The 20348-nt window shown below is 36.9% G+C and overlaps 1 protein-coding gene across 1 annotated transcript in view; it reads right to left on the reverse strand.

Moving 5' to 3' along the window:
- WDR41 (WD repeat domain 41) overlaps positions 1-20348 on the reverse strand; it is a 43904-nt gene that overhangs the window by 4163 nt on the left and 19393 nt on the right. Inside the window, exons 6-10 of the mRNA XM_059175298.1 lie at positions 16837-16948; positions 11182-11244; positions 7183-7293; positions 1172-1356; positions 361-482 (exon numbers count right to left, since the gene is read on the reverse strand). Of these exons, the coding sequence (XP_059031281.1) occupies positions 361-482; positions 1172-1356; positions 7183-7293; positions 11182-11244; positions 16837-16948 (593 nt within the window). The remainder of the gene's footprint in view (positions 1-360; positions 483-1171; positions 1357-7182; positions 7294-11181; positions 11245-16836; positions 16949-20348) is intronic.

Consider the following 20348-nt stretch of genomic DNA (forward strand, 5'->3'; position numbering starts at 1 on the left):
ACCATTTCTTTCTGGCCATGGACAACTACAACGAAAAGATGATTTTATGGAAAATCTAACAAGAAAAATGAGCACACAGCACCCAAAAGTCTTAGTCTTTTTAAATAAATACCAAATTTTAATGTTATCTCTCCTTATAACAAAACTCCATGTAATTCATTTGAACCCTGCTTCTTGTAAATGTTGTAACACACTGCCACAAACTCTTGTTAGAGACAGCCATGGGTATTCTCCATATCCAAAAAAATTTACCAGATCAAACCAGGGGCCAGATAAGCTTTGCCACTGGAGAAATTACCTTGGAGGCACTGGGAAATGTGAGTTTCTTTCATCTGTTATAGAGCAGATGGGAATGTGTACCTGTTCGGAAGTTTGGCAATATGCAGGACGTTAGAGTCATGGGCGCTTTTCTGGCAAGCAATCACACGCTTCATTTGAAGGTTATACACATATAAACCCCTTCCAACTGCAGCAAATACATTCTGGTGGGGAGGGAAAGTTGAGAAATGGGCATAAAATTAGTACTTGCCACTACACAGCAGAACAGATTTCCAGCCTGACTATGACATCAGAAAGCCATGTTACCTTCCCTATTCCTAGCTTTTAGTCCTAACTACTGTACTGCCCCCTGAAGTGCAAAGGAAAGCTCAGGGCAGTTGAAAGGCAGGAGGACATAACCACCAGCACAGAAGTTCTGCATGTTACATGCCTGAGCATCACCTTCCCTCACTGAACTATGACACAGAGAGAGCAGCTATGGCTGCAGAATGGCCCTACTGCGGAAGCTGCTGAAGTACCACTGCAGCTGTCATTCACATAACACACTATCCCTACGACAGTACTTAGCTTCTTTTTGCCTGGACAACATGAGTAAAATTACCTGCACTCCACATCTTAAGCATCCAAGAGACCTATAAAGGACACAAGGAAGTGTATGCTATAGGGACACTATCGTCTTAAGAGCCTCTGAAGGATTTGCAAAAACATTTTTCCAAATGTATTATTAGAAATACCTTTTTACTAAAACAACTTCAACCTTACGAAGGTCCTTTCACCAATATTTATGTTATTACGACAGCCTCACAACATCTCATTACATCTCATTAAGGTGAGGAGAGCAAGTACTATTGCCAATTCCCTTCCCTTCCCTCCCCCCGCCTTTTTATCTTACCTCTTCATCCCATGTGAAATGATGAATAGAAATGTCGTTTGGTTTTTGGCAGAGTTTTATTTCTTGCTGGGTGTCCAGTTGTGGAGATGGGTCCCAGAAGTTGCATTCACAGGCCTGCACAGACCAGTCCAGGATATCCCAGATGATCATTTCTCCAACATGGGAGCCAGTTACAAAACTCACATCTAGGCAGAGTTCATTTTTGCCTCATTAGTTATCATTTTACAGAGGTTAAAGGTAAAAAAAGGAATGGACTACCTACTAGTAATACTCTATAAAACAACATTTAGAAGAGTGAAATACCTAGAAGCCAAACAGATATATATAACAGAACAGCAAGAAAGAGACTCAAGTCTACTTAGTTTTTTAGTATGTGACAACAGCATTTTAATTCAGTGAGGAAAGAAATGCCTCACACTGGATTATCTGGTTAACTAACTGAAGACTAGAAATAAAAGAACCTTACCTTGGATCGTGTACTGTTTAGAAAATGGACCTTTCTCTGGTGTCTCTCTTTTCCTGTCACAGTATTACCATACTCACACTTGTGACACCGGATGTGTGCTGGCTTTTCCCACACCAAGCCATTCTGTGACTCTAGCTGAGCGTCCTACAATTTAACTCATTCTGACACTCTACCTGGAGGTAGCATCACATGCCAGCTGCAAGTCCAGGTTGTTACCTGTGCTTCTGACCAATCAGCTCTAAGTCGGAGGTTCTCAGCGCCCCCTCAGGTTCAACTGATTTGCCAGAGCACCTCACAGACCTCAGGAAAACAGTTTCCTGTTTGCCATGAAAGGATACGATAAAGGACAGAGATGAACATCCAGAAGGAGATCTGTAGGACAAGGTGTGTGGGGAGGGCTAGAGGACTGTGGAGCTTCCCTGTTTCTTCCATGTTCTCTCCAAGTCTGCGGCTCTCCCAGCACCTCCACGTGGGGGGGCAGTCTGGAAGCTCTCCAAACCCCACACTCCTGGGATTTTTATGGAGGCTTCCTCAGGTAGGCATGATCAATTATTAACTCCATTTCCAGCCCCTCTCTGGAGAAGGAGGGAGGAGCTAAAAATTCCAAGTTTCTAATCAGCATGTGGGTCTTTCTGATGACCAGCCCCCATCCAGAAGCCCACTAAGAAATAATGGTCTCATTACAACCAAAGACAATCCTACCACCCAGAAAATTCCAAGAGATTTAGGAGCTCCTATGTCAAGAAATATTAGACCAAATATTAGAACAAAAGATGCTCCTTGTGCTCTTATCACTTAAGAAATTATGGGGGTTTTAGGAGCTCTGTGCCAGGAACTGGGAGCAGAGACCAATATATTTTTTCTATTATTTTACATATGCCAAAGTAAATTTCAAATATATTAGAACATTAAAGGTGCTTAAAGGAGGGGCACCTGGATGGCTCACTAAGTTAAGTGTTTGACTATTGGTTTCAAGCTCAGGTCATGGTCTCATGGTTGTGAGCTGAGTCTCCTTCCCCTGCTCACTCAAGTGTATGCACTCGCTTTCTCTCTAAAATAAGTAAAATCTTTTTAAAAAGATGCTTAGGGCTGCCTGGGTGGCTCAGTGGGTTAAGCCTCTGCCTTCAGCTCAGGTCATGATCTCAAAGTCCTGGGATCGAGTCTCACATCGGGCTCTCTGCTAGGCAGGGAGCCTGCTTCCTCCTCTCTCTCTCTATACTTGTGATCTCTTCCTGTTAAATAAATAAAATCTTAAAAAAAAAAAAAGATGCTTAAAGGATTGAAAAAATAAAGGTAAATGCTTTTATAAATGAGCAGTGCTAAAAAGCTCTATAAAAGGCAGGGTGGGGAAAGATTTATGTGTAAATATCTGCTCAGCAAAAAAAAAAAAAAAATCATATTTAAATGACAAAAGGATGGAAACACTTGCAACTCAGATGTCAAAGTGGGTCTGTTATACTTGATACATAAGGAGCTCCTAGAAACCACTAAAAATAAGACAAATACTCCAGGAGAGAAATGGGGAAAAGACCTGAATAGGCAAAACAAAAAATACAAATGGTCAGTAATGATGTGAAAAGTTACTCAATTTCCTTAATAATAAAATCTAAAAGCAGTAAGATACTACTTATTGATGTGAAAACTGGAAAAGATTTAAAAAAAAAAAAAAAAAAAAAAAAACCAGGAAAATACCCAATGCTGGCAGTAGCATAGGAAATCAACACACTTCGGGCCTACTAATGTCCTAGTACAAACTGCTATCGTCCTTTCAAGTTTGTTGATCTGCATCAAAACATTAAAAAAAAAATGTAAACCCATTGATCCAACAATTCTACTTCTAGGAATTTATCCTTAGGAAAGTAGATAAAAGATATATATGACAAGGTTATTATACATATTATTAAAAATATGAAGATAAGTATCTAAATATCCAGTTGGGGACTGAATAAATAAGACATCTACAAAATAAAAATAGTAATGCTATTATTAAAAATTGAGTTGTAAAAGTACGTTTCTATTGCTTTAGAAATATACCCATAACATAGTATGACAAAACAACAAGCCATGTGTGTATATATCTACATATGCACAGAAAAATGTCTAGAAGGATATGGATGACCAGTGCTTAATTCTATAGCATGGGACAATTTTTACATTCTTCATGTTTCTGTTTTCTCATTTTCCTACTATGAGTAGGTATTACTTGTATAATAACAAGTTTTTATAACCTTAAAATAAAATTAGCCAACTAAGAAACCTTATAAATTATATATGTAATAGAAAATGGACAACTGGGGTGCCCGGGTAGCTCAGTCAGTTGACCATCTGCCTTTGGCTTAGGTCATGATCCCAGTGTCCTGGGATGGAGCCCTGCATCCAGCATCCTGCTTGGGAGGGAGTCTGCTTCTCCCTCTGCCTGTTGCTCCCCGTGCTTATGTTCTCTCTCTCTCTCTATCTCAAATAAATAAAGAGAGACAACTGTTGACACTAAAAATTATCTTAAAGAAATTAATTTATTTTAATCCTACATATTTAGGTAAGGTAGAATAGAACAATACAATGTGAGTCTAAAAACCCAAGTTCTAATTGTGCCTCTATTACTAGCCCCTGGTCCTCAAAAAATCACTTAACTTTTTCTATCTTCGATTTCTTATGCATTAAATGAGGATAAGTGTAAAAATCCAATAACAAATGTGTAGCTATTTTAAGAAAGCATCTAATGTTATCTTTGAGTTCCCAGGATTACTCTGAGTCCCCAGTATTATTCCATAATGATGGTATTAAGACATCCAGTTATTTGTAATGTAAGAAATCAAAGATGAGTTAATTATGATTTCATTATTCCATTTATCAAATGAACCATGACATAAATATCTAATTACTAGATGAACAATCTCTTAGAAATAAAAAAATTACCAACAATCATACATGTAAACATTATTTTGTCTTGGTTCCAAGTCCAATTTCTATGTTTGTTAACAGACTACAGAATTTGCTATGTGAAGAAACAAGTGCACTTCTCATCTGTGCAGAGAAGTAAGTTTCTAATTTTATTAGTGGGACAGTTAAAGTAGTACTACTCTTTCCATGACCTTCCTTTCCCTCCTCTTTCCAATTTCATTCAAACTATAAAAGAACCAGAAAAGTGAAGGAGTGAAGATTCTTGACACTAATTCCGCATGTGTCATTTTAACAGTTAACTTAACCCCAAGACCACTGAGCTGCCTGCTCTGACTTAATCCTCCCAAATGTCTGTGATTCATCTATGCGTTAGAAATAAAGTATTTGTGCCCAGTTGGAATTTTTCACCTAAAACAAAATACTGGTATTCAGCTAAGTTAGTGTAATTTATCACTGTGTAATATATATTCCCAAAGAGGTCACTCAAAATGTTTCACACAAAACCACCTCAATGATATATATGGATGGATTTTCATCCAATGTAAGTATCAAAAGTCACTTAGTATGAAATCTTACTCTTGTAATTGTCTATCCTTCCCTCACAAGTACTAATGATTTGTGATTACCATACCATGGTGTCAAAACAAGAAAAGGAATAAAATGAAGAAGCACCAGACCTTTTGCTAGAAGGCATAAACAAAGTTATCCTATATGTCTGTGTTAGAAAACCTTCTGCTCACACACTCAGATATCTCTGGCCAACCTGTTATTCATTATCCACATTTGTGGCAATTCTGTCCTACCATTCTAAGGTTGCCCGGGCACCTCAATGAAAAAGTACTTCCCCTGTGAAGTACAAACCCAGTAACTATCCACATCCTCCATGATAACTGTGGGGAAAAGACACAGGGCTGAGAATGGAGCTGGGAATTACACAACAGAACCGTATCAGGATCACTGAAATCTGCAGTACAGCAAACATGCCTACATACAAAATATGACTGTCATAATATCATTTTTAAATTCTAACAGACTCTTTGTCCATATATGATTCCTCAATACGCTTCTGACTTTTTTTTTTTTTTTTTGTAGTGTAATTTTATGGTCAGGGAGTTAATAAAGTAGAAAGTACTAAGGGTTTCCTGTAATTTTCATTACCAATTTTTTGATTCTGGATTTCCATTTTCCTTCCCTTAAGAAGTTGCAAAGAAATACCTAAAGAATACTTTCTTGTTTAAACTGTCACAAGCTTCTTTGCATATCACGCAGCAAAAGAAATATCACAAGGTTAGGGCCTTCTGAGTAACCTCCCATCACCTTCACTGAGGAACCCTGCGGGACCAATGGTACCGATGCTCCATCACTAAACAACTAGGCCTGACCAGTGTAATGGGCCAGGGCACTGCTGTGCTTTGGTTAGCAGCTCCAGGGCCTTGGAGCTAAGGGCTCAGTGTCAGAGAGTCCCCAAGTAAGAGCTTGTCTTTTGTGCTGCCCACCATGGCAAAAGAAAGTCAGAGCCGCCAGAGAAAAATAAATGGGTGCTCCCAACATGTTAACTTCTATCACCACAAACAACCTAGTCTTTCGAACGCCTTGCAGCTGGGTTGTATAAGAAGATGGCTATCAGGGAAGAGGACTTTGCAGCTGGAAAGGGCATTCTCACACATATATCTGAAAAGGTGATTCAGTGGCAGGAAAATGGAAGACTGCATTTGGTGCTATCTGTATTCACCTTTGTTTTTCCTTCATGCTTATTATACAAAGTATCACTCAAAAAGAGCCAACCCAGGGCTCACGTCAGGGAGGGCCATCCAGTCCTCCCACTATATCATATTCACAGCATCCGCACAGTTTCTTTCACAGTTTCCTTCAGACTGTCATCAAACGAAAGCCACCCAGGACTCCTCTCCTATGAACGTGGAGTGCAGATCCCCCAGCAGAGATCTGATGATACAGAGGGGTCACTATATCTGAAAGTCAGCCAGCTGAATGCCAGGACTGGGTCTGCGATCCTACCCTGCCATTGGATAAGAGAGTCACCTCACAGGAGATGATGATTAATATCACTATGACTCCAAATAAGATGTCTGGAAAGTCAAATCACACAACTACCAGGAAGGGCAAATACGACCCAACTTCTGCAGACCTTTCCTTTATCTTGGTGGTATTCTCTGGCAGTCTTCAATCATGATTCCACCCCGCTTGAACCTGCTCCTTCTGCTCTAAGTGTGTATCTTGCTATATGATACTGTACTGTGTGGTCTATAGAAGAAAAACGAACCAGAACCATTTGCCAAAAATGCTGAAATGCTCCTAAGTGTTAGTATTTATAGCCCACGACACTCATCCCACAGCTACCACATAGCACCTGAAATAATCATGCTCCCTCCATCATCTTTTTTCTCTGCCTCATTCTATTTTTCTTATTCTTACCTCTTAGATGTACCAATCTATGAAACTTGGATCAGTTCCACTGGCTTAAACCTCAGAATTATTAGACTGCTGATCCTTATTAGTGTAAAGCATTATTTAAATGATGGTAATTACATAATCATAAAATAAAACAAGACTAAAGTTCAGAACAGGTTCTGTTAACAAGTGCAAAATTTTACAGAAAATAAACAGGTACACACTATAAGCTTACCATTGACATTAACCATTGAGAGAATATTATCCTGGTGATCAAGGAGGCGCTTAATTTCAAGAATATCCCATTCTACTGATTCTTCTGTGGGTGCTACCAGCCGGAAAATTACTAAATGAAAATAAAGATATAATTTTATTAAAATGGTCAAAGAAGATGATAGAATACTATTTCTGCTCAAAAAGTTAACATCTCATTAAGTGATAAAGATCTAAAATATTGAAAAACCCATGGCACCTGGGTGGCTCAGTCACTGAGCATCTGCCTTCGGCTCAGGTCATGATCCCAGGGTCCTGGGACTAAGCCCCACATCAGGCTCCCTGCTCATCGGGAAGCCTGCTTCTCCCTCTCCCACTCCCTCTGCTTATGTTCCCTCTTTCTCTGTCAAATAAATAAAATCTTTTAAAAAATAGTAATAAAATAAAATATTGAAAAACCCATCTCCAAAAAAAGCCTTACTCATACTAGAGTGTATCTTTCAAATGACTGAGATGTTCGAGATGATTTACTAAAATCCCAAGTGAGTGTGTCTTTACAATTGTTCCTTTATTAAAACTCTTCTAAGCCCAGAAGTTTCCATTCTATCTAGAGCTTCAGTGCAAGTCTGGCTATCCTGCCTCCATCTCTCCTGGCCAGTAACTGGTCCATCTACAACCTAGAATCATCTTCATCATCAGCTTTCTCTACTCATGTTCTCAGGTCAGTAAGCACTGCTACAAAAGAAGCTACAAATTCATGTTTAACTTCAATTCAGCAAAGACTTCAGCAGCTATTAATTTTTTAACATTTTCTTGATACTCAGGCATACACTACTGAATTATAAATTCTCTGAAAATGTGCCTCCTATTTTTGTGTGTCACAGATGTTCAATATATTCCTTTAATATACTTTTGACAATAATAGATGTTCAGTGTGTTGCTTTACTCATTATCTGACTTTAACAAATAGTTTTATTTAAACTTGTATAGATCCTAACTTTAATATAGAAAACCCAAAAATCAAATCAACAGGAGTGATTCTATCAACATTTACTAAACATCTATTATGTTCCAGCAACTTAGACATCAAGTGTGAAAAAGGCCCAGTCACTGCACTAAAATACGGTCTAGAGTGGGAGTGAGACTTATAAACAAGCTTATGATCAATGTATTCAGTGCTGTAAATAAGTCACTGCCCCAAGTGCTACAGATGCTCACTGCTTAGGAAGACTGATATCTGAGAAGTGGGTAGGTCTCAGAAGTCATGTCCTTTCCAAGTGGTGGCTAATTACTAATGTCTGTCTTCTTTCTCACATTCCTCTCTGGAAAACAGATCATACCACATTTCTTTCTATGTCTCTGGACAATATGTGACCAACTGACAAATCTCTAGCCAAGAGATTTTATCCTGACAGCCATTCACATTCAAACTGTCTTTCAGTAAATACACGCTCACTTGGGATTTAGGTCTTTCAGTAAATACAAAGGGAACGCTTCTTGATACCTACCAAAGTTGTGTAAAAATTCTACTTATAGTTGGAATACTACCAAATCACCTTGAGATTGGGACTGTGGAATAATGAACAATGTACTATTTGATCAAACTAACAGAAATAATAACCTGAAATACTGACAAGAAAAGGAAACATACCCAAGTATGTTCCTACAAACTACCAACTCCTAAATATAATGTCAAACACTTCAGACAAGTATTCAAAGGGTCATCTCTGTAATAAGTTCAAGGAAATAAAACAAATATAAATTAGATCCAAAGACAAAAGGGAAGCAATAGTCAATTCTAAAAAATGGTTAAGAAAAAAAATAGCCTGGTCTTCTAAACCAAGATGAAGTCTCTGAGCTGACAGCCTTGCTTAGCTAGCAAAGCCTCAAAATCACTGACACACACAGGGAACTCAGAAAATTTATTTCCTACTGAAGGGGCTCCTGGGTGGCTCATTCAGTTAAGCATCTAACTCTTGGTTTCAGCTCAGGTTATGGTCTCAAGGTTTTGAGACAGAGCCCTGGTTGATTCTCTCCCGCTCCCTTCCTCTCTGCCCCTCCCCCTCACTCCTGCATACACATAATAGTAAACAAATAAAATCTTAAATAAAAAAAATAAAGAAATTATATTTCCTGTTGAAAGGAGCATGTCCTCACACGGAAAAAAGAAATTGATATGGAACATTTAAACCCAAGAACATGGGCACAAATTGGGTCTTAGAAATAAAAAAGATAATCTATTTATGAGAATGAAATTTATTTTTATAGTATTTTTTACTTATTTATCTATTTATTTTTAAGTAGGCTCCATACCCATCTTGGAGCCCAATGCAGGGCTTGAACTCATGGCCCTTTATTTTTATGTAAGGAAAAATAGCATTATCTTTTATGCTAAAACTAACAAAATGCAGAACCTTATTTTTAAGATTTCATATTTTTTACAACTTATTTTCTGAATAAAACCTATTCTTTGCTGAGATCATGTTGTTCAGACTTTTTTGTTAAAAAACAATTTTACAAAATGAGGGTGGTAAATGATAGTTTTCTTGTTCTTGCTTCTAATGTTTTTACTAAGCAAAATACTTTTGTACTAGTTAGAAATTTAAGAGTGTAGAAATGACCGCTGTAGGCAACAGGAGCCACTGAAGGCTTTAATCAAGGGATCAGCCTGCCTTTAAAGAGATTCTCTCCGGCACCTCCTGGAAAATATATCTGAGCGGTCCTAAACTAGAGGAGGACAAGGCACTGGAGAAGTACTACAGCAGAGGAGAGGAAAGAAGGCAGGTTAGGAGACTAGCAAAACAGAACAGGCAAGAGGGGAAAGGAGAGCCTGAACAGAACAGCAGTAGTGAAACCGAAAGAAGAGGATCAAAATAGAGCAGCAGGTCCTCAGAGTATGCCCGCCAGCCAACAAACTCAGCAGCACCAAAACACGTGTCAGAAATGCAGAAGCTCAGGCCCCACTCCAGACCTGCTCTTAGCAGGCACTCCGGGTCATTTTAATGCACAGTAAAATCTGAGAACCACTGAGTTAGGCAGTAAAATCAGCAAAACTCAAAGTGATTGGCTGGCTACAGGAGGAGAAAGGCAGAGAAAAGCTATGCAGGTTTCCCGCGCCATCAAAAATGTAGGAAAACTGCATTTCTGCAAGGAAAAGAAAAAACTAAACAGAGTTATAGTATCTTTTGAAACTTATTGTATGGAAAGAAAGGATAAGCATAGGGTCTGGAAAATTACTTCTCTGACATGATGACGCAAGGACAGGTCAGTTGAAAAAAGAGCAGGTTGGCTGCAACATCAAATGCCCTCTGGGATACATTAGAAAAATTCTTGTAGAAAATAAGCAGCCTTTAAGCAGCCTGCTTACTCTATCACTTCTCGGCACCCCATTTCCATTCAAAAGGCAGTGGGCACAAAAGGCTTTTCTTACTGTGGGCTCCTGGCACTAAAAGAGCCAACAGTCAACAGTTAAGTGGCCTTCAAACAGCAGATTTATAATCAATTAATACATTTACAGAATTCCTCTTGTCAATCTCCCTCCCTCTGCTCTGAAGGTCCCCTACTACTCTGAAGGAAATGGTATAATTCCTCCTAAGAAAATGGGTCCCACTGGCTTCCTGAGGCAAAAATGTGATAGTGGCTGCTTCAGTAAATTCCCACAAAGAACATCCTCCAACCATCCAACTCAAGCATGGGATAGCTGTTTTATGTAGTTAAAATGTTTGCTAAATATATGGCTGTGGATCAACTACAGAGAGGACTATGGAATGTAAGTAGCCTTCTATGGCATCAGACATAGGGTTACCCTGCCCCTACTTGACAAGGTTAGATCAAGGACAGAACAAAAACTGACCTAACGTCTTGAAAATGTCTCCTTCTCCACATCACTTCAACAATGAAACCAGGCCAACACTGGGGCAGGGGGAGATGTCCCCTAAATTAAATACTTGTCTTTCCAAAATAGGTATACAAGTTTAGTTTTAATTTTTTTAAAAAATTACATAAAAAGAGTCCTACTCACTCAGTTCTTTGCCAACTGCTGCCACAACACAGTTCTTAGGTATTTCAATCAAAGCACTGATCCCTTAAAAAATATATAAAACAAAGGTCCAATTATTTTCTTCAAGAATGACATAAAAAATGAAAACATTCTAAGATTCATGTCAGTCACTTCCCAGAAAGGGGATGGAAACAACAGAGCTTAGACAGTCTGCTACACCACACGTCCGTGCTTACCTACACATGGAAAATGATCCTTCAAAACGTATGTCAGACCTACAGAAGACACTGATAGTATTACTAAGGGCAGAATATGCTTTTGAATATTTTTACCATTGTGGTCAACATTTTTACCAGGGATCCCTTAAGATAATCACCGGTATCACTCACAAGATGGGTAGCTCAAATAAGATGTAAAGCTGGCATTTTCCGCAATGTAAATTTAAAAAGCCTGAGCAGGTTCCCTGGCAGTAAATTAATTAAGTCACAATAATCAACAGCTAAGAATATGGCCTTTAAATAGCATGTTCCTAATCAATTAGTACATTCACAAAATTCCTTGTATTACTGTAAAAGTAAGAGTTTTGAGTATTTTTTTATAGTTGAATCATGAAAAGATCTTAGGGTAATCTTAACTTTCATAAAGACATTAAAATTATTACTTTGTCAGCAAGAATTAAAGAATTATATTAGATTCAGAACCACTTTGAGTTAGTAAAAAAACGTTTTAATTAAAGTTAATTTTCCATTATGAAATATATGTAATTTATACCTATATACACATATACACACACACAAATATATATGTGATTTATAATATACACAAATTTGAAAATATTCTACTCATTTGCTTTAACTTACCACCCATCAAAAAACTAGCACTTTTGAGATATGGGGAGTATTTCTAACCTAAATCTTTTCTTCATGTAGGGTTGTTTTGATAGTACACTTTGTATTTTTCCATGTTCAAGGAGGATAAGGGGATAGTGGAGGAAGAGACAGGAGGAGCAGTGGTACAAACCAAAGAAGTGGAGAAGACAGGAGAGCAGAGGAAGAGGTGTAAGAGGAGAATTCTAGATGCAGAAAACAGCTTGTTTAAACAATGTCACAGGAGCAAAACGTACAGCACAAGGAATATAGTCAGTGGTATTATATTAACACTGTACAGTGGCTGTACAAATGGTAGAAGCTACACTTGTGGTGAGCACAGTGTAACATATAATTGTTGAATCACTATGCTATTCACCTGAAACTAATGTAACATTATGTCAATTATACTAAAATAAAAAAAAATTTTATCAAACAATGAAAACACTGGAAACTCAGCAATCTAGAAATAGCAACTTAATACACAAATCACAGAACACACTGCTTTTGAAAGACAAAAGATATCCTGTGCTCTAGGTTCTTTCCATTGCATTGTACTAGGACTACCTTTGCTTATTTCCAAATACAAAGTAACTGCCCACAGAAGCCCTACTAGCCTAAAATCAAGCAAGGCTTATGAAAGGAGCTTCCTGAGCTAAAGATCTAAGAGCATTGCTAATTCAATGGCATCCTGTAATGTGGAAAACCCAAATCACAAAAAGCTCACTGCTGGTACCCTATGGTCTTCTCAAACATTTCTAAAAGATTTTCTCAAAGGATTCCACTATCTCTTGAGACTGATAAATAGGGCAATACTGTGATTACTTAGCAGTTCTCAAAGATAACTTGCAAAAGACAGGGAGACTACAATAATAGATGGTTCCTTACACTAACATACAAAACATTCTTGTTAGCCCTGACTTCAGTATTTCACAACATAGTTAATAATAATTTTCATGGAGTAAAATTCACAGGTAGCCACAGGCTAGTGTAAGAAACACAAAGGAAAATATACATGTAAATAAAGAGATATAACTCATGAGAATAGGAAATAAAAAAATACAATCTAGATACCACCAACATTAGGAGGCATCAAACATTCAATGGAAAGGTAAAATTGTAAATCCTAGAATGGTATTTGATTTAGTTTTGCTAAGACATCTTATTAGTTTTGTGCTATTTTATAGTATCTGTGAAAATGAGTTAGTTCCAAATGTGAACTGTAAATACAATTCACAGGGCTCCTGCTACCTTTAAAACTTCAATATGCTTAATAATGTTCTTTCTACAGTGTCCATGGGAAACGTAGTTAACAGTGTTATCACATGACTTCAAAGTTATTACTCAAATTTATTCATTTGTACTTAAGTATTTTTACTCTGGAGAGTTTTTAGTTTTATTTTTTAAGATCCTTGGTATCAGAAGTCAAAAATTATTTTCTTGAGTTCGGTTAAAACCAAATATCACCCAAATTCTGAGAAAACAGAATTTCATTAGAAAGTTTGCAGAATGTATGAACTTTATAGCAAAACCAATTGTAAAATGAAATTATCCTTTGGAATCTATTCAAAGTCCATTAACCTCACAAATAAAGAAGGAAATGCTATTAAAAAGTTAAAAGGGTTTAATTCCACCTGTCAATGTGCTCATCAAACTCAGTTTAGGAACAGAGCCCAAGAGCATATATGAAAAGGTTTTCCTTGATCACTTTTGAGAAATGCTGTTAGAATGGGTGAACCCGTAAGGGGGGCATGTATTGCATGAAGCACTGGGTGTGGTGCATAAACAATGAATTCTGTAGTAACAAGATTAAAGCAGTGATCACAAACCTCCCCAAAAACAAAGAGCCCAGGACCTGATGGATTCCCTGGGGAATTCTACCAAACTTTCAAAGAAGAAGTAACACCTATTCTCCTGAAGCTGTTTCAAAAAATTGAAGCAGAAGGAGAACTTCCAGACTCTTTCTATGAAGCCAGCTACCCTGATCCCTAAACCAGGCAAAGACCCTACCAAAAAGGAGAATTTCAGACCAATATCACTGATGAATATGGATGCTAAGATTCTCAACAAGATCCTAGCAAACAGGATCCAACAGCACATTAAAAAGATTATCCACCATGACCAGGTGGGATTCATCCCTGGGCTACAAAGATGGTTCAACATTCGCAAATCAATCAATGTGATAGAACAAATCAGTAAGAGAAGAGAAAAGAAGCACATGGTCCTCTCAATTGATGCAGAAAAAGCATTTGAGAAAATCCAGCATCTGTTCCTGAATAAAACACTTCAAAGTATAGGGATAGAGGAAACATTCCTGAACTTCATAAAATCCATCTATGAAAGACCCACAGCAAATATCATTCTCAATGGGAAAAAGCTTGCAGCCTTCCCGTTGAGATCAGGAACACGACAAGGATGCCCACTCTCACCACTCTTGTTCAACATAGTATTAGAAGTCCTAGCAACAGCAATCAGACAACAAAGAGAAATAAAAGGTATCCAAATCGGCAATGAAGAAGTCAAACTCTCTCTCTTCACAGATGACATGATTCTTTATATGGAAAACCCAAAAGACTCCACCCCCAAACTACTAGAACTCATACAGCAATTCTGCAACGTGGCAGGATACAAAATCAATGTACAGAAATCAGTGGCTTTCTTATTCACTAACAATGAAAATACAGAAAGGGAAATTAGAGAATCGATTCCATTTACTATAGCACCAAGAACCATAAGATACTTGGGAATAAACCTAACCAAAGAGATAAAGGATCTGTACTTGAGGAACTACAGAACACTCATGAAAGAAATTGAAGAAAACACAAAAAGATGGAAGACCATTCCATGCTCTTGGATCAGAAGAATAAGCATTGTTAAAATGTCTATACTGCCTAGAGCAATCTATACTTTTAATGCCATTCTGATCAAAATTCCACCAGTATTTTTCAAAGAGTTGGAGCAAATAATCCTAAAATTTGTATGGAATCAGAAGAGACCCCGAATAGCTAAGGAAATGTTGAAAACCAAAAATAAAACTGGAGGCATCACGTTACCTGATTTCAAGTTTTACTACAAAGCTGTGATCACCAAGACAGCATGATACTGGCATAAAAACAGACACATAGACCAGTGGAACAGAGTAGAGAGCCCAGATATGGACCCTCAACTCTATGGTCAAACAAAACAGGAAAAACTATACATGGAAAAAAGACAGTCTCTTCAATAAATGGTGCTGGGAAAACTGGACAACTCTATGTAGAAGAATGAAACTCAACCATTCTCTTACACCGTACACAAAGATAAACTCAAAATGGATAAAAGACCTTAACGTGAGACAGGAATCCATCAGAATCCTAGAGGAGAACATAGGCAATAACCTCTTCGATATCAGCCACAGCCACTTCTTTCAAGATATGTCTCCAAAGGCAAAGGAAACAAAAGTGAAGATGAATTTTTGGGACTTCATCAAGAATCAAAAGTTTCTGCACAGCAAAGGAAACAGTGAACAAAACAAAGAGGCAGCCCACGGAATGAGAGAAGATATTTGCAAATGACAGTACAGACAAAAGGTTGATATCCAGGATCTATAAAGAACTCCTCAAACTCAACACACACAAAACAATCATATGAAAAAATGGGCAGAAGATATGAACAGACACTTCTTCAATCAAGACATACAAATGGCTATCAGATACATGAAAAAATGTTCATCATCACTAGCCATCATGGAGATTCAAATTAAAACCACATTGAGATACCACCTTATACCAGTTAGAATGGCCAAAATTAGCAAGACAGGAAACAACATGTGTTGGAGAGGATGTGGAGAAAGGGGAACCTCTTACACTGTTGGTGGGAATGCAAGTTGGTGCAGCCACTTTGGAAAACAGTGTGGAGATTCCTTAAGAAATTAAAAAGAGAGCTTCCCTATGACCCTGCAATTGCACTACTGGGTATTTACCCCAAAGATACAGATGTAGTGAAAAGAAGGGCCATCTGTACCCCAATGTTTACAGCAGCAATGGCCACGGTCGCCAAACTGTGGAAAGAACCAAGATGCCCTTCAACGGACGAATGGATAAGGAAGATGTGGTCCATATACACTATGGAGTATTATGCCTCCATCAGAAAGGATGAATACCCAACTTTTGTAGCAACATGGACGGGACTCGAAGAGATTATGCTGAGTGAAGTAAGTCAAGCAGAGAGAGTCAATTGTCATATGGTTTCACTTATTTGTGAAGTATAACAAATAACATGGAGGACAAGGGGAGATGGAGAGGAGAAGGGAGTTGAGGGAAATTGGAAGGGGAGGTGAACCATGAGAGACTATGGACTCTGAAAAACAATCTGAGGGTTTTGAAGGGGCGGGGGGTGGGAGGTTGGGGGAACCAGGTGGTGGGTATTAGAGAGGGCACGGATTGCATGGAGGACTGGGTGTGGTGCAAAAACAATGAATACTGTTAGGCTGAAAAGAAATAAAAAATAAAAAAAACAAAACCAATGAATTCTGGAACACTGAAAAGAAATTTTAAAAAGAAATAAAAATTAAAAAAAAAAAAAAGAATGGAAGGGAAGGGAAGGCCAAAAGAGGGTAGGCGCCGTCTTCTCCCTCCAATTTGGGACAGAATTGGATTTTGCACAACCATGGACCTGAATTGGAGAAACACAGTTACAGGAAATATTCAGAATTGAAAAGAAAAATCCCTTATATTAACCTTTGTATTCATAGAAAGTCTCTTTGAAGATTCATTATATCTTTTAAAGCCTATCAATCATGGTTCATAATTACTCTGATTTGTTTTCTTACCTGTATCAGAAAGATGACTGGTCTTACACAGGAGATCTAATTTTTGGTTCCACACACATAGGTCATTCCCACCAGAGAGCCAAATATCTAGCCTCTGAAGAACAATTAAACACTGCAAAATTCATGTGAAATGTAAATCAGTTTAGAATTTCAAGCATTCACTGGTTGTTTTCAAATATATCCACAAGTTCTTTGCTACCATTCTCTTAAGGGGTGAAGCTTAAGTCACTCTTGAATGCAGGCTTTCCTAAGTGACTAGCTTCCAACAAATAGAAGGTGGCAGAAGGGATGATGTGTGACTTACCAGACTACATCATAAAAGACATGGTGGTTTCCTCCTAGCTCTTTCTTGGATCACTCACTCTAGGGTGAACACACAGAAGCAGCCATATGGAGAAAGATGAATGTGCAAAACACTGAGACCTCTGGACAACAGCCAGCATTACCTCACCAAGCACATGAACCTCCAACTCCACTCAAGCATTCAGGTGATAGCAACTTCATAATACACATGGAGCCAACACTACTTAGCTCAGCTTCAATTTATTCCTGACCACTAATACTGTGAGGTAATGTTTATTGTTTCAAGCAACAAAGTTTTGAGGTAATTTGATACTCAGTAATAGATAATTAATATACAAGGCTTAAATAAACTTCCTTAAAAAATAAAAATGGAATATGACCTTAGTTTTTGTGTAATTCTCAGATTAGTATCTCCTAATTCTTAACTTGGGAAAATGAGTTTTTCAAGTCTACAGAAGTCCTTTAACTTGAATAGTACTTTAAAGTCCACACCTTTAGTTGTACTCTGCCCACACCTGACTCTGAGTGAGTGCTAGGATAAGAGTGACAGAAAAATGAAAAAGAAAAGGTTCTGGTAGTCTTGTCTAAGCAGAGGGTAGGGTTGCTTTTAAAGCTGCTGGAATAAAAAGGGTTGAAAATAATGTCATTTATATTTCAAAAGTTCCTACCCTAATTTTGTAATGTTTAATAATTCAGTATTTAATATTTAAGAATCAATATTTAATAATATACTTTGTTCCCTTTTTTGCCAAATAATATTCCACTGTATGGATACAGCATACTTACCTATCCTTAGTTGGTGGACATTTATACTAGTTTTGTGTTATATATAGTGCTGCCATGAATATTCACATACAAGTTTTTGTGTGGACATAATTTTCATCTCTTGACAATGAAATAGGAATACCTAGGACTGAGATTGTTAAGCCAAATGACAACTCTGCTTAACATTCTGATGAACAAACAACTTTCAAGGTGGCTTTACCATTTTACAATTCCAGCAGCAACGTATGAAGGTTCCCGACCTTATCAACACTTACTATTACCTGTCTCAGGTATTAGCCATCTAGTGTATATGAAATAGTATTGCAAAAAAATAATGGTTTTGACTTGCATTTCTCTAATACTTAATGATGTTGAGCTTCTTTTCACATGCTTACTGGCCATCTGTATATATTGTTTGGAGAAATCTTTCACATTACCTATTTTTAATTCGGTTGTCTTTTTATTGTTGAGTTTTAAGAGTTCTTTATATATTCAGGATACAAGTTCCTTATTAGATATATGATTTGCAAATATTTTCTCCCATTCTATGGGTTGTCTTTTCACATTCTTGATAGGATTCTTCGAAGTATAAATGCATTTGTACTTTTGGTGAAATGCAATTTTGATGAAATGCAATTTATTTTCATTTTGATGAAATGCAATTTATCACTTTTTTTGTTACTGTTTTTTTGGCGTCATCCAAGATCACAAATATTTTCTCCCATATTTCTTCTAAGAGTTTTTACAGTTTCAGGTTTTTTTATGATCTCTGATCCATTTTGAATTTTTATATGGCATGAGTCAGGGATCCCATTTTTTTTTTTTTTTTTTTTGCATGTGGACATCCAGTTGACCTGGCATTATTTGTTGAAGAGACTATTCTTGCTCTTTTTGAAAAGTCTTGACATCCTTGTCAAAACTCTAGTGATCAAATATGTGAGGTTTTATTTCTGGACTCTCAATTATATTCCATTGATCTGTATGACATCCTTAACCAGTACCACACTGTTCTAATTACTATAGCTTTGTAATAAATTTTGACATTGGGAACTTTGAATCTTTTAACTTTGCTTTTTACTTGCAAAACTGTTTTAACTATTCTGGGGTCCCGTGCACTTCTGTATGAATTTTAGGGATCAGTTTGTCAATTTCTTGGGGGAAGGGAAGCCTGCTGGGATTTTGATGGAGACAGTGTCCAATGTATAGATCATTCTGGGTACTGCTATAATCTTAACAATAATAAATTCAATTTATGAATATGGAATGACTTTCCAGTTCCTTAGATTTTCTTTAGTTTCTTCCAAAAAGTATTTTGTAATTATTCATGTGCAACTCTCTTGTTTCTTCTTTAAATTTGTTTGTATATATTTCATTCTTTTGGATGCTACTGTAAATTCATTTCATTTCCTTAGTTTTTCTAAATTTTTTTTCTTAATTTCATTTTTGGATGTTCGTTACTAGTGTATAGACATACAATTAATTTTGTATATTTTTACTGTATACTGCTAAATTCATTTATTGGTTCTAACAGTTTTGGTTATCAATTTAAGATCTAGTATATAGATCATGTCACTTGTAAATACAGTTTTATTTCTTCCTTTTCAATATGGATGCCTTTTATTTCTTTTTTATTGCCCACAACACTCAAGAGTGCCATCCTTGTCTTCTTCCTGATCTCAGGGGAAAAAGTTCCGGTTAGTCTTTCACCATTAATATGGTGTCAGCTCTGGGGTTTTCACAAATGTCCTTTATTATGCTGGCAAAGTTCTCTCTATTCTTAGTTTGTTGACTATTTTTTTACCATGAGAGGATGCTGAAGTCTATAAAATGCTTTCTCTGCATCTACTCAGATGATCGTGGTTTTTTGTCACTTATTCTTTCTATGGTATATTACAGTTATTGATTTTTCAAATCAAACTAAGATAATTGGTCATGGTGTATAATCCTCTTTATATGTTGTTGATTTGCTAGTATTTTGTTAAGGATAATATACTTCTTTTGCCACTTAACATCTTATTAGGATTTTCCAAACTCCTTATGAATTCTCTGAAATACCATTTTTAGCATATTTATCTACTGTAATTTAAGTATCTTCCTGTAAGACATTTAGGATACTGCCAATCAACCATTTAAAAAAATATATCTTCAATAGACATTTTTGTTCATAAATCTCTAAGGTTTTTTTTTTTTTCTGTAATTTCCTTTAAAGAGTTCTCTATAAGTAGAATCTCTGGGTCAATTCATGTAATCATTTAAAAATTTTCATTAATAACGTCAAACTGCCTTCTAGGAATATCATCAACTTATACTCTCAACAGCAAAAAAAAAAAAAAAAAAAAAAAAAAAAAGCCAACTTCATCCTTTCCTTGCTAATATGAACACTTATAAAAATTTTAATAACTCAAAAAATAATAGTATTTCTTATATTTATTAGGAATCTGATT

The sequence above is a fragment of the Mustela lutreola genome, chromosome 5 (genome assembly GCF_030435805.1).
Source record: "Mustela lutreola isolate mMusLut2 chromosome 5, mMusLut2.pri, whole genome shotgun sequence".
NCBI lineage: Eukaryota > Metazoa > Chordata > Mammalia > Carnivora > Mustelidae > Mustela > Mustela lutreola.